General features: G+C 46.0%; 1 protein-coding gene across 4 annotated transcripts in view; it reads right to left on the bottom strand.

Moving 5' to 3' along the window:
• Window positions 1-14,796, bottom strand: part of CC2D2A (coiled-coil and C2 domain containing 2A) — a 164,837-nt gene that overhangs the window by 90,184 nt on the left and 59,857 nt on the right. For all 4 annotated transcript variants that reach the window (XM_042984903.1, XM_042984905.1, XM_042984904.1 and 1 more), the window contains 3 exons: window positions 10,418-10,580; window positions 4,485-4,621; window positions 3,251-3,382 (listed from right to left, as the gene is read on the bottom strand). In XM_042984903.1, coding sequence (XP_042840837.1) covers window positions 3,251-3,382; window positions 4,485-4,621; window positions 10,418-10,580 — 432 coding nt within the window. The remainder of the gene's footprint in view (window positions 1-3,250; window positions 3,383-4,484; window positions 4,622-10,417; window positions 10,581-14,796) is intronic.

Below are 14,796 nucleotides of genomic sequence, written 5' to 3' on the forward strand. Positions count from 1 at the left end.
AAGAAAACCCCGTCTTTGCCCTTGAGTCACTTTCAGGGGAGTGGGGGAAGGAGAGAGAAGATGCATTAATAACCTGTCAATGAAGCCATTTCTGCCCGTTCATCTCCTTCTCTGCTCGCGCATCATGTCAAAACTCCCAGATGGAAGGTATGTTTGGATAGAGGGCTAAAAATATAGACCATACGCATTTAACGTTTGTTCTTAAAGGCAACCCTGTGACATGGAACAGTGGAAGAACGGGTTTTGGCATTGGACAGATCTGAATAAATGTAGGAAAAGGCAAAAGTTAGGAAGTAAATAAAATTGTGAAAGTACCAATCCAGAAAGAAATGCATGATGTTTTGAATCACTGGAAGTTTCCACAATGACACTCCAAAAAAAGAACGAGGTATACAATTCAACAGCGAACTTAGCAGGTAACGTGTAATGGGGGATCAGAGAGGGGGTATAATATCTCCTCCCTCTAATTTAAAGCCTTCTGCCACCTTCTCACACACTCCATCATATCCTTCATACTTTGCCATGTAACTTTGCTGAAATGGATGGAATGGTAAAGGGAGACTGACCCTCTAAGAAATGACCTTGGGAACCTCCAGTCCCTTTGGATCTCTCCCTTCTCTAACTTCTTTGGCTCCTGTGATGCTGGATGCTTAACCCCCTCTTAGTGGAACTATTCTCTTTCCCGACTTCCCCATTTCTGCACACAAAATGGGAAGATCTCCCATCTCACAGGCATTGGGAAGAAGCCACCTTGCTTCTCCCCACTGTCCATCCTCATGGCTTCTTCCCCAGAGAGAAGGAAGAATGTGACTAGAGAGCCAGCTGGAGCTCAAGAGCCATTGGTCTGGGTTCTCTGCTGCCCCTTCTTAGCTCCTTCCGAAAGCCTGCTTACTGGCCTCGTGTGTTCTCCTCAGCCGTCCCCATGGTGAACTCACCAGGCTTGTGTCCAGGCAAGGACCTAGTTCATGGGAGACGGAACAGGAAACCCATCCGGTCTTGGGTTCCCGTGGCATTCTGCTGTCCGGCTGTTCCCATAGTGCGACTGATGCCTGCATCCCTCTCTGACCCCGTGCCATTCCCAGCTTCCCAGCTAGCTGACAACTTCTAAAGCAGACAGGTAAGATTAATTGGCTCCCCTAATACCCCACCCTCCGTGGTATTTATTCTTCTATTTTCTCATTGTAACCCATAGAGTCTCATTCTATCAATGTGTCCTGCTGAAATGGATGGAACAGTGAAGGGAGACTGACATATTGCTGGATATGTGCCCAAGGGGAAGACTATCTCGATCACTAATTAGGTCACAGATCTGGTGTGGAAACAGATGACAAATCCCTCATGGACAGTGACTTGGGTTTGTGCTTGTTTTGCAAATCTACTCCCATGATCACGTTTGTGCACAAAGTAGCCACTCATTAAAACTTGTCTGTAAAAACAACAATATTTTATAGAAGTTCACATTTTGTTTTTTAGAAAATGTTGATTTATTTATTTTTTTAGCGAGAGAGAGAGGAGGAGCAGGGCAGAGAAAGAGGGAGAGAGAGAATCCCAAGCAGGCTCAGAGCTGTCGGTGCAGAGCTCAATGCAGGGCTCGAACTCACAAACCTGAGCCAAAATCAAGAGTCAGATGCTTAACTGAATGAGCCACCCAGGTGCCCCAGAAATTCGTAATTTTAAATAAAGGGCAGGGGCGCCTGGATGGCTCAGTCTGTTGAGCGTCCGACTTCGGGGCAAGTTATGATCTTGTAGTTCGTGGGTTTGAGCCCTGCATTGGGGTCTTTGCTGACAGGTCAGAACCTGGAGCCTGCTTCAGATTCTGTGTCTCCCTCTGCCCTTCCCCCACTCATGCTCTCTCAAAAATAAATAAATGTTAAAAAAATTTTAAAACGGCATACAGTTACATTATCTTAATACTCACAATGATCCTCTGAGGTAGAGAGGACTATTATTGTTCCTATTTTTTAATTAAGGAAATGGGACCCTCCCAAAGTCACGAAGTAGTTGTTAGTAGGGCAGTTCGGATGCCCTGACTTGCACCCATGTCTTGCTTTACGGAATGATCATTAAATCCCCTCATTCTGTTTCACTGTATCCATGGTGAAATATTACAAACATAAAATTACATGGGTTTCTTTTTTTTTTAATTTTTTTTATGTTTTTATTTTATTTTGAGAGAGAGACAGAGTGCGAGCAGGGGAGGGGCAGAGAAAGAGGGAGACAGACTCTGAAGCAGGCTCCGGGCTCTGAGCTGTCAGTGCAGGGCCTGATGTGGGGCTTGAACTCATGGACTGCGAGATCATGACCCGAGCCAAAGTCGGACGCCCAACCAACCGAGCCACCAGGTGCCCCAAAACTACATGGGTTTCTGAAGGTGGTGATCTTTGCTCAGCAGTTCAGGAAAGCAAGAGTAATATAATTAAACACGTAGGCAGGCAACTCTGTCTGTTTAACACTAGCCAGCACTTACTGAGCTCTGATCTAAGCACTCGAATGTACTGTCTCAACGAATCTGCACAATCATCATAGAGGCAGATACTATTATTATGTCCATCCTACAGATGAAGAGATTGTGACCCAGAGAAATTAAGGGCCAAGTTTGCCCTGTGAATGTCAGTGCCAGGACTCAAGTCAAGCTGTTTGCTACCTGGCCTTAAGAAAACACAGTAGAAAGGATTTGCAAGGATAGAAAATCTCCAGTTATATAATAAAGAGACAATGAATGGGAAATAATCCTGCAGCATATGTGAGATGGCAGAGAAAAAGGAAGAAAAATAAAGCCAGCTAACCTGGATACGCAGATAAAGTCACTGACTTAGCCATTCCTACCTGGGAGCTCATTCCTTGTTTGAGAAGCAAGTAGGTGAGCATAGTAGGCTTGTTCTTATATAACACGCCTGCTGTTTGTTCTTTATGTGTGACGTAGAGAAACTTAAACAACCAAAGTACAATGTTATGAACTTAGCACTCCAAGCTATCCAAAGAACAAAGCACTTTCAGGCACATTCATGAATTAAAAATGGGGAGGTGGAGGCACCTGGGTGGCTCAGTCAGTTAAGAGTCCGACTCTTATCTCGACTCAGGTTGTAATCTCACGGATTCGTGAGATCGAGTCCCGCGTTGGGCTCTGAGCTGACAGTGAGGAGCCTGCTTGGGGTTCTGTCTCTCCCTCTCTTTGCCCCTCCCCCGCGTGGGCTTGCCCTCTCTCTCTCTCTCCAAATAAACTTTTTAAAAAAAGGGAAGGTGGGCTTACCTTTTTGTACAATGTTTCAAGTTCTGCCCTGAAGTCTTGCTCCTGTGTCAACACCGGTGGTCTTGAAGGAAATGGCTTGATGGGGTTTGGCAGTGCTACGATTCGCCCATCGTCTCCGAACCACCTTCTTCCCTGCAGGTCAAGCAGAGGGATGGACAACATTTTATTCTTTTTTTTTTTTTTTTTTAATTTTTAAAAAAATGTTAATTTATTTTTGAGAGAGAAAGAGAAAGAGAGAACGGAGGAGGGGCAGAGAGAGAGGGGGACACAGAATCCGAAGCAGGCTCCAGGCTCTGAGCTGTCAGCACAGAGCCCAACACGGGGCTCAAACCCACGGACTGTGAGATCATGACCTGAGCCAAAGTCGGACGCCTACCTGACTGAGCCACCCAGACGTCCCAACGTCTTCTTCTAACTGGACAGAAAATGGTTTACAAAAGAAACAACACTTGCAAGAAAATTCTGGGTCGACACACACATTTCATGCACCTTCCCTGTCCCAGTAGATCTTTAAAAGCCTCGTTTCTGGGGCGCCTGGGTGGCTCGGTTGGTTCAGTGTCAACTTTGGCTCAGGTCACGATCCTGTGGTTCGTGGGTTCCAGCCCTGCGTCAGACTCTGTGCTGACACCTCAGAGCCTGGAGCCTGCTTCAGATTCTGTGTCTTCCTCTCTCTCTGCCCCTCCCCTGCTCACACACTCCCTCTTTCTCTGTCTCTCTCAAAAATAAACATAAAAAAAATTTTAAATAAAAAAAATAAAAGCCTCATTTCCATTAGCAACTGAGTCATCACTAACACCCCCCACAATTAAGATATAGTCCTCACTCCCTTCCAAAAAAGCGTTAACAAAAAGCTTACAGGGGTGCTTCAGAAAAAATGTATTTTCTATGCATGAAAAATTGAAGGAAAAAAAACATAGGAGCAAAACAATGGAGAACCTTCTATCCGTGGATGATTAAACATTTCTGTGAATTGCATGAAGGTTGTGGACATCTGACTCAGCAGGAGAATCCCGAGCCCAGCCAACGGAAGATGGGTTTTAAGCGGGGGGAGAGGTTGTGCGGTTTGAGGATCGCCAAACGTACTGAGAGACAAATAAAAATATTGAGCCACTGTCTACAGGCAGGAGGAAATGAGCATGATGTGACTGTCCCCACAGGAAGAAGCAGCTCCAAGAGTTGCCCGCCGGGGGACAGGGAGGACGGGGGGGTGGGGGAACACTGGCTGCGTGCTTACAGGTTCCTGTGTCAGCAACCTGTTCTCCATGATGTTCTGACAGGTGCGAGGCACGTCCGGTCTTGTGCCGATGTACAGGCCTTCGTCTTCCAGATATCTGGGCTGTACGTTCTCGGGAAGCTTTTTATACGTAGGCACTAGATAGGTCAGAAGCAAATAAAAGCAACATTAGTGCCAGCCTAAACATTTGCCCCTGCAATTTGGTGACTTCAAACAACCACTGGAGATTTCATTTAGATTCTTGGAAGCCGCAAATGCTCCGTGTTAACTTCTAGAAGCAGAACCAGGGAAAAGAGGAACGTGTTCACCCGTAATATCATGTTGCAGAATCATGAAATAAGTCCACACCTAACTCACCAGTGTGGCAAAGCACGGGACGGCAGTATTCAAATCAGAGGACCTCCTTCATGGCTCACTGGTGGAGAGAACCAGGGCCGGGCCCTTCTTTGAACTCTTTCCTTCCGTACAAAAGGGATGAGAGTATCTACTCACAAGGTTCTTGGGAGAATGAAATGAGCTAAAGTATGAGAAAATGCTTTGTAAGTTAAGAAGTTTAAAAAAGGAGACAAACTTGAAACAGAGCAGCAAGGGAGGATTTTCTCCGGAGGCGATGCATTTGCACTTGAGGGTTGAGAAGGAAGGAGCTGGGGATGGGGACCTGGAGTGTGAGTGTCCCAGGGAACAGGGGAGGGGGAGGAACACAGGGTGGGCACCGAGTGGGTGGTGAGCAGTGCCGGGCAGTAGGGTGGAGGGAGGGCCTCTCAGGCCACCAGCAGCAGTGGGTTCTGGCCAGTGGGGTGGGTCACCGAAGGCTCTACCTGGGGAGTGACCGAGCAGATTCTCAGTTCTGGAAAGATCCCCGGGCCTGCTTGGGCAGAGTAGGCCAGAGGAGAAGTGAGAAAAGATGGTGCATTTGTGAGGGCCTGGAGCCAATTTGGGAGCTAAGAGGAAAGGTGGAGAATCACTTTTGTTTATAATTACCTCACTCTAAACCTCGCCAAATCCTCGAATCTGCCAATTCTCCTGTGTGTGGCCATTTGGATACTCTGCTTCCCAAACTCCCCCGCAAAAAAGCAACCAATGCCAGTAGTTCTGGAAGAACCTACCTCGGAGTTCTTAGAAAACCTGGGGCAAACCACTGTTGTAACCTTTTTTTCTGTTCCCCACCCCTCGCATGGCTAGACGGGGGCCCATCACTAATCCCAGGGGTCTTCAACTCTTTTCAAGGGAACGTTTTTGAGCACTCGCCCACCCTGCATATGCCTATATGTTGTGTACGCATGATCATACTTACAGAATTAGATCAGGGAAGGAAGAGATTAAAAATACGTGTAAGTAGAAGCCTTGACATTGGCTAACACACTCGACTTTGGCAACCGTTCTCCAAACAGTGACAAGAACGACAGCACCAGTAACAGAAATTACTATTATTTCTGATCTCCTGCTATGTGCTGGTCACAGCACAGGTAATTCACTCATGTCATTTTCTCAGTGCTCAAAGGAAAACTAAACGTCCAGGGTCATGTCATAGGAGCGTCTCATTTCCTGCTGACTTCAGGCGAGGCACCCCGGAATAGAGGAGCTCATTCAAGGTCATACCTTGCGGAGGAGGAGCTGGGGCTGTGTGGCTCCCCGACTCCTGTTGGCTAGGCCAGGGTCACCTCCTCACAGGGCCCCCCCGTGGGCCAGTGCAAGTGGGAGAAGGATCTGTGATTGGATCCCCGCTCAGAGCAGGACCCCCGTGCAGCCGGGACAGTTTAGGCCTCTTCCACGAGCAACCCCCCCACCCCTTGTCTGAGCGGACCCCTGGGGTGAAACCTCCACTCCCAACTCAGGGGGCTCCAGCGACAGGCCTGGAAGTGAGAGTCCTCTGCACACAGACACAGGTGAGGAAGTTCCTCCTTGGCTGAGGTTGCTGCAAATGCGTTTCTCCACTCCCCCAAAGGGCATCAGGACGCATTGTGCCAGACGTGTGGCCTCTGCAGCTGGCCACCCCGCTCAGAAACGTGCCTCCCTCACGTCACTAGATTCAAGGTCTTGGACTAGTTCCCTAACTTCTCTGGGCTTCTGCTTTTTCATCTGTAAAATGAAAGAGACGATTTCTCTAGCCCTGGTGTGGGAGCAGATTTGTGGATACATAGCAAGTGCTTAGAAAGGTGACTGTTGGCGGGAGAGCACAGGATGCGTTCACCGTTACTATTATGGCAAAGGTGTCAGCTTTGGGCACGTTTCCCAGCTGCTTATTATTATTATTTTTTTAAATCTTTATTTGAGAGAGAGAGAGAGAGAGAGACAGTGCGAGAGAGACAGTGTAGGCAGAGGAGGAACAGACAGAGACAGAGACACAGAACCCGAAGCAGGATCCAGGCTCTAAGCTGTCAGCACAGAGCTAGACACCAGGCTCGAACTCACGAACCGTGAGATCATGACCCGAGTCAAAGTCGATCGCTTAACCGACTGAGCCACCCAGGCAGCATACCCCCCCACCCCCACCCTGTGCCATGTCCAACAAATACATTGAACACACGTGATTCAAAATTAACTATCAAAATTAAACAACAATTTATCTTCGGCTGGGCTTTTAATTGGAACTCAGGACATGACAACTGAAAAGAAATCTAGCTTCCAGGTAAGGTAAGGGCAGGACCCCCTTTTCAGTCTCAAGAGGTTCTCAAACCACCCTGCCTTTTCTTTTCTTTTCTTTTCTCTTTTCTTTTCTTTTCTTTTCTTTTCTCTTCTTTTCTTTTCTTTTCTTCTTTATTTTAATTAATTTATTTTATTTTCTTTAAATTAAATTAAATTAAATTTATTTTTTATTTTTAAAATTTACATCCAAGTTAGTTAGCATATAGTGCAACAACGTTTTCGGGAGTAGATTCCTTAATGCCTCTTACCCATTTAGCCCATCCCTCCTCCCACAACCCTCTAGTAACCCTCTGTTTGTTCTCCATATTTATGAGTCTATTCTGTTTTGTCCCCCTCTCTGTTTTTATATTTTTGCTTCCCTTCCCTTATGTTCATCTGTTTTGTCTCTTAAAGTCATCATATGAGTGAAGTCATATATTTGTCTTTCTCTGACTAATTTCGCTTAACATAATACCCTCCAGTTCCATCCACGTAGTTGCAAATGGCAAGATTTCATCCTTTTTGATTGCTGAGTAATACTCCACTGTACATATATACCACATCTTCTTTATCCACTCATCCATCGATGGACATTTGGGCTCTTTCCATACTTTGGCTACTGTCGATAGTGCTGCTATAAACATGGGGGTGCACGTGCCCCTTTGAAACAGCACACCAGTATCCCTTGCATAAATGCCTAGTAGTGTTATTGCTGGGTCATAGGGTAGTTCTATTTTTAGTTTTTTGAGGAACCTCCATACTGTTTTCCAGAGTGGCTGCACCAGCTTGCATTCCCACCAGCAATGCAAGAGAGATCCTCTTTCTCCGCATCCTCGCCAACATCTATTGTTGCCTGAGTTGTTAATGTTAGCCATTCTGACAGGTATGAGGTGGTATCTCATTGTGGTTTTGATTTGTATTTCCCTGATGATGAGTGATGTTGAGCATTTTTTCATGTGTTGGTTGGCCATCTGGATGTCTTCTTGGGAGAAGTGTCTATTCATGTCTTTTGCCCATTTCTTCACTGGATTGTTTTCTGGGTGATGAGTTTGATAAGTTCTTTGTAGATTTTGGATACTAATCCTTTATCTGATACATCATTTGCAAATATATTCTCCCATTCTGTCAGTTGCCTTTTAGTTTTGCTGATTGTTTCCTTTGCTGTGTAGAAGCTTTTTATTTTGGGGATGAGATCCCTGTAGTTCATTTTTACTTTTTTTCCCCTTGCCTCTGGAGACGTGTTGAGTGAGTAAAGAGTTGCTGTGGCCCAGGTCAAAGAGGTTTTTTTCCTGCTTTCTTCTCGAGGGTTTTGATGGCTTCCTGTCTTACATTGAGGTCTTTTATCAATTTTGAGTTTATTTTTGTGTAGGGTGTAAAAAAGTGGTCCCAGTTCATTCTTCTGCATGTCACTGTCCAGTTTTCCCAGCATCACTTGCTAAAGAGACTGTCTTTATTCCATTGGATATTCTTTCCTGCTTTGTCAAAGATTAGTTGGCCATATGTTTGTGGGTCCATTTCTGGGTTCTTTATTCTGTTCCATTGATCTGAGTGTCTGTTTTTGTGCCATGCCATTTTAATTTTTAAAAAATATTTATTTACTTATTTTTGTGAGAGAGGGGGAAAGCACAAGCAGTGGAGGGGCAGAGAGAGAGAGACAGACAGACAGACAGACAGACAGACAGACAGAATCTGAAGAGGCTTTAGGCTCCGAGCTGTCAGCACAGAGCCTGACGTGAGGCTTGAACTCACGAACTGCGAAATCATGATCTGAACCGCAGTGGGACGCTCAAAGGACTGCGCCACCTAGGCACTCCCGCCCTGCCATTTTAAGTGTGAACTACCAGTTAAGTAACTGGGGAGGTCCCTCAGGCACTCTCAGGAGGAAAGAAAATTCCAGGTGAGAAAAGAGCAAAGGGAAGTCCAGGCCAGAAACTCAGCAAGGGGCAGTCACTAGGAGTTAATCCAGTGGTCCTGGCTCCAGCACCCTTAACCATTCCCGACCTCCACCTCCCTGAGGTGAGGAACCTCAGCCAACCTGCTTTGCAGCTCCCTCAGAACGCTCACGTGATAACATCCTTTTGCATGACAGTGACATGCCTGGTGGCTGGGGGCTCCTGGAGAGTCTCAGGCTGGTCTGGTGGGCAGGCTTGTGAGTAGAAGGTTGGGACTTTCAGCAGCCATGCCCTCCATCCCACCTCTGGGAGAGGAGAGGGACTACAGATTTCATTAATGGCAGTGATTTGGTCTACAATGATCGTGTCTATGTAAGAAGCTTCCATAGACGTCCTAAGTGAAGGGGTCTGAAGAGCTGCCTGGTTGCCGAATGTGTGGAGGTGCATGGAAGCTCCGTGTCCCTTCCCTCGTGCCTTGCCCTGTGAATCTCTTCACGTGTGTGCTCTCTCATATCCTTTCTTACATGATCAACCAGCAAGTAGAAGTATTTCTCTGACTACTATGCACCTGTTACAGCAAATGATCAAAGCTGAGGAGGGGGTCACGGAGCCCCCAGTTTGTGGCAAAATCGAGCACAAGTGTGGGTAACGTGGGGACCCACTACTTGAGGCTGGTGTCTGAGGTAGACAGTAGTCTTGTGGGGCCGAGCCCTTATTTGTGGGGTCTGCGTTAGCCCCAGGCAGGTAGTAAGCTATAGGATATCCGGCTAGTGTTGGAGAGTTGGTCGGTGTGGGAAGAAACCCACACATGTCTGGTCACAGAAGTGTTCTAGAAAGGTTGAGTGGGTAGAGGATGAAGCAGAGAGAGTTTCCTTCTCACAGCCCGAATCTCAGAATCTCGGAGTCTCACATGTTCTCCGTCCCCAGCACAGGTTGCTGATTTGATGCGGGGACCCCCACAACATCCTGGTATTTCTTTTGCTAGTCTATCAGTGAGCGTTTGTTCAATGGGCATTTTCTCATGTTCTTTATTTTAGTTTCACCTGAAGGCATTTCTTTTTGTTTTTAAAGTTTATTTTTTTATTTTGAGAGAGACAGAGATAGTGCAAGTGGGGGAGGGGCAGAGAGAGAGAGGCGGGGGTGGGGGGAGAGAGGGAGACAGAGAATCCCAGGCAGGCTCTGTGCTGTCAGCTTGGAGCCCAATGTGGGGCTCCAAGCTACGAAACTGTGAGATCATGACCTGAGCCGAAACCAAGAGTCGGATGCTTAACTGACCAAGCCACCCAGGGGCCCCAAAAGGTATTTCTTGATTACTAACTCAGATTAGAAATTGGGCATCCTCAGACACCAGCCATATTTCATCTGAAGGAAAACGAAGATGCCCACGCTGAGCAAGAAGGCAAAAAAAGCAGGTACCTGTCAGCCTGCTGGGCACGAACAGGAGTTCTTTTTCCATCTGTAGTCGGACGTGGGCGCTTTCATAATCTGCAGGTCTGACTGCCACAAAATCCGCAGCTGCGTGATCTAAGCCCCACAGAAAAGCCTCGGCCTCTGTAGCACTAATCAGCAATTGTTCATCCTGCAGCGGATTAAACAGATGGAAAAAGATCCGTTAAGATTACTAGTTTACTTAGAAAAATAATAATGACATTAAATTCATCAAACAATGTATCTTATAATAAAGTTACCTTTTCCTTTTGTTTATCTTTAAAAAAAATTTTTTAACGTTTATTTATTTTTTGAGAGACAGAGACAAAGAATGAGCTGGGGAGGGGACAGAGGGGGAGGGGGAGTCACAGATTCCAAAGCAGGGTCTAGGCTCCAAGTTGTCAGCACAGAGCCCGATGCAGGGCTCGAACTCACCAACCGTGAGATCATGACCTGAGCCAAAGTCAGCCGCCTAAACGACGGAGCCACTCAGGGGCCCCATCCTTTTGTTTATCTTTTTAAATGTCTATTTATTTATTTTTGAGAGACAGAGAGCGAGGGAGAGAACGAGCACAAGCAAGGGGGAGGAGCAGAGAGAGAGGAAGACACAGAATCGGAAGTAGGCTCCAGGCTCTGAGCTGTCAGCACAGAGTCTGACACAGGGCTTGAACTCATGAACTGCGAGATCATGACCTGACCCGAAGTCGGATGCTCAACCGACTGAGCCACCCAGGCACCCCCGTTTATCTTTTTTAAATTAAAAATTTTTTTTGTGTACCTTTTTTTAAATGTGTTTTTTAAATGTTAATTTATTTTTGAGAGAGAGAGAGACAGCACGCGTGAGTTGGGGAGAGGCCGAGAGAGGGGAACAGAGGATCTGAAGCAGGCTCTGCACTGACAGCACAGAGTCCGATGTGGGGCTTGAACCCAAGAACTGTGAGATCATGACCTGAGCTGAGGTCGGACGCTCAATCCACTGAGCCACCCAGGCGCCCTGTTTATCTTTTTTTTTTTAATGAAGGCCTAAAGCTGTCTGGCCTTTCATATTTAACAGGTGGGTTTTTTGTCTTTCACTACTCCACGTACTTGGGAAATGTCAAAATCAGAATGGGCTGAAGACAGAAGACGTGTGCTGGGCAAAGCTACTGAAATCTCAACAATTCTGGCCTCCTCTGATGGCATGCATTCTTCCACATTTACTTAAAGTACTTGGGCCCAGAAGTTATGTAGTATGTTAACCTTCTGACCGGCACGGACCCCAGGACACGACATGGACAGCTGTGTCCACACTCCGCTCAGGCTACTGGGTCTTGCCTCCCAGCTCCCTGCACTGCCTGCCTGCCTTCGGGGAGCTTACCTATCGTTCTTTTTTAAAAAATTTTTTTTAATGTTTATTTATTTTAGAGAGAGAGAGGGACAAAAAAAGAGAGACAGAGCATGAGTGGGGGAGGGGCAGGGAAAGACAGAGACACAGAATCCAAAGCAGGCTCCAGGCTCTGGGCTGTCAGCACAGAGCCCCACGAGGGGCTCGAACCCATGAACCATGAGATCATGGCCTGAGCTGAAGCTTAACTGACTGAGCCACTCAGACGCCCGACCTTACCTACTGTTCTAATCCTTGTTTTTCTCACCCATCAGATGGCGATATTTAACAGAGCTTACCTCTTAGGGTTTTGTGAGAATTATCGGACTTAGAATTCGTAAAAATTCTAAGTACTGGGTCTGTAATCACAAATGTTCGCTGAAGCATATTAATTTTGTTTGTGTAGTTTCCAAATTTTTTCTCCTTTTCTTTCTTCCTCCTCTCCTTCTCCACCTTACTTTTCTCCTTCTTCTCTTTCTCCTCCACCACTTTTCTTTTTTTAGATTGAAGCCCAGTGCCCATTAATGAACAATATCTTTAAAAATGTTTATTTAAAGATAAATAATTTAAAGATAATGCAGGGGAGGGGCAGAGAGGCAGACAGAGAGGGAGACACAGAATCTAAAGCAGGTTCCAACTGTCAGCACAGAGCCCAACATGGGGCTTGAACCCCCAAGCCGTGAGATCATGACCTGAGCTGAAGTCGGATGCTTAACTGACTGAGCCACCCAGGCGCCCCCTAAGCAACATCTTTTAAAATCCCGTGGAGATTTGCACAGGTGGTTGCCTGGTTACCTGTCTCTTAATATTTCTTCCCAAATATACACAACAATGAGAAGGGGAAGTGAATCTACGTGGTGACCAAGCTCTCAGCGCAACTTGAAGACAGAGAATTCCAAAATCGTCAAAAAAGTAAAAAAAGAAAAAAGTGCCCTAATTTCAGTGTGTGACGTTTCTCGCTTGTGCCCCTCTTCTGCTTCGCGGTGAGCAGAGACAGACTGAGAAATACGGCAGAGAAGACAGAAAAGAAGAGCTACAAATAATCCACAACCTCTGCCAGAAAGACTAAATCCACCTTGAGCATAAAAATACTGAGGAAGGGTCTGAGCAGACAAGAGCGCGCATGGAGTACGGGGACGGGGCCTCACCTTCACACGATTTCAAAGGGCAGTTTTAGGAACACGTCGCTTCCAGGGGAGAAACACGCAAAAGAGAGGAGAGGTGGCTTTTGGAGACAAGTGTCATGATTTCAGAAGCCTACAAATCTGTTGCCAGTCCTGCCTTCCAGAAGCGGACCCTGGTTCTCCTCCCGTTCTGGGGGCGCTGCAGTCAATGACTTCCTTCATTGGAATTGAGGATTACGAGTATAGGTATGTAGCTTCTGGCTCTAGGTCAGGAAAGGGCACCGTGGCTTCCTCCTTGTTTCCTCCCGGATACGTGCTTTGGGGGAAATCCACTGTCGTGTCATGAGGACACTCAAGCAGCTTTGTGGGGAGCCTCTGAACTGAGGCTTCCCGCCAGCAGCTCTCGCCGGGCAGAAGAATAAACCACCTTGGGAGCAAACCCTCCTGCTTAATCAAGCTTCCAAATGATTGCGTTCTTGGCCTCGTCTGCAACCTCCAGAGACATCCAGAGTGAGAACAAGCTGAATTCTGATTTGTAAACCAATTAGTATGGAACAAGCTTCTGTAAGCCTAGGTAAAAAATTCCATTTTGATTCTGTTGCTTGTGTTTTGGTATCATCTCCAAAAACTCACTACCAGCCCCCATGTCAAGGAGCTTTTTTTGTATTTTTTTTTTTCCCTAGGAGTTTCGTGGTTTCGGGTCTTACATTTAAGCCTTTAATCCATTTTGAGATATGGGTCCACTTTCATTCTTTTACATGTGAATATCTAATTATCCTAGCACCATTTATTGAAGAGACTGTCTTTTCTTCACTGAGTATTCTTGGTTCCCTTGTCAAATTAAAAAAAAGTTTGTTTTGAATGTTTGTTTATTTTTGAGAGAGAGAAAGACAGCATGAGCGGGGGAAGGGAGAGAAAGAGGGAGACACAGAATCCAAAGCAGGCTTCAGGCTTCGAGCTGTCAGCACACAGCCTGACATGGGGCTCGATCCCACAAACCGTGAGATCATGACCTGACTCAAAGTCTGATGCTCAACAGACTGAGCCACCCAGGCGTCCCTCCCTTGTCAAATATTAGTTGACCATATATGCTTGGGTTTATTTCTGTACTGCCCATTCTATTCCATTGACCTATTTGTCTGTTTTTAATGCCAGTACCATGCTGTTTTGATGACTATAAGCTTTATAATATGGCTTGAAATCAAAGAGTGATGCCTCCTGTTTTGTTCTTTCTCAGGATTACTTTGGCTTTTTGCATCTTTTGTGGTTCCACATAAATTTTAGGAGTGTTTTTTTCTACTTCTGTAGCAAGTGTCATTGAAACCTTTATAGAGATTGTATTGAATCTACAGATGGCTTTTGGTAGTAGTCACATTTTAATAATATTAACTCTCCCAATCCATGAACATGTGATAGCTTTACATTTGTTTGTATCTTTGATTCCTTTCATCACTGTCATACTTTTCAGAGTACAGGTCTTTCACTTGCTTAGTTAAATTTATTCCTAAGTATTTTAGTGTTCTTGATACTATTGTAAATGGGATCAATTTCTTTATTTCTTTTTCGGGAAACTTATGGCTACTGTAAAGAAACACTACCGATTTTTGTATGTTAACTTTGTATGTTGCAACTTCACTAAATTCATTGATTAGGTCTCCCAATTTTTTAGTTGAGTCGTCAGGATTACGTCTGTAGGGCGCCTGGGTGGCTCAGTCGGTTAAGCTTCCAACTTCAGTTCAGGTCATGATCTTGCGGTTCGTGAGTTCAAGCCCCACATTGGGCTTTGTGCTGACAGCTCAGAGCCTGGAGACCATTTTGGATTCTGTGTCTCCTTCTCTTTCTCTGCCCCTCCCCTGCTCATGCTCTATCTCTCTTTTCTT

Source organism: Panthera tigris, chromosome B1 (genome assembly GCF_018350195.1).
Source record: "Panthera tigris isolate Pti1 chromosome B1, P.tigris_Pti1_mat1.1, whole genome shotgun sequence".
NCBI lineage: Eukaryota > Metazoa > Chordata > Mammalia > Carnivora > Felidae > Panthera > Panthera tigris.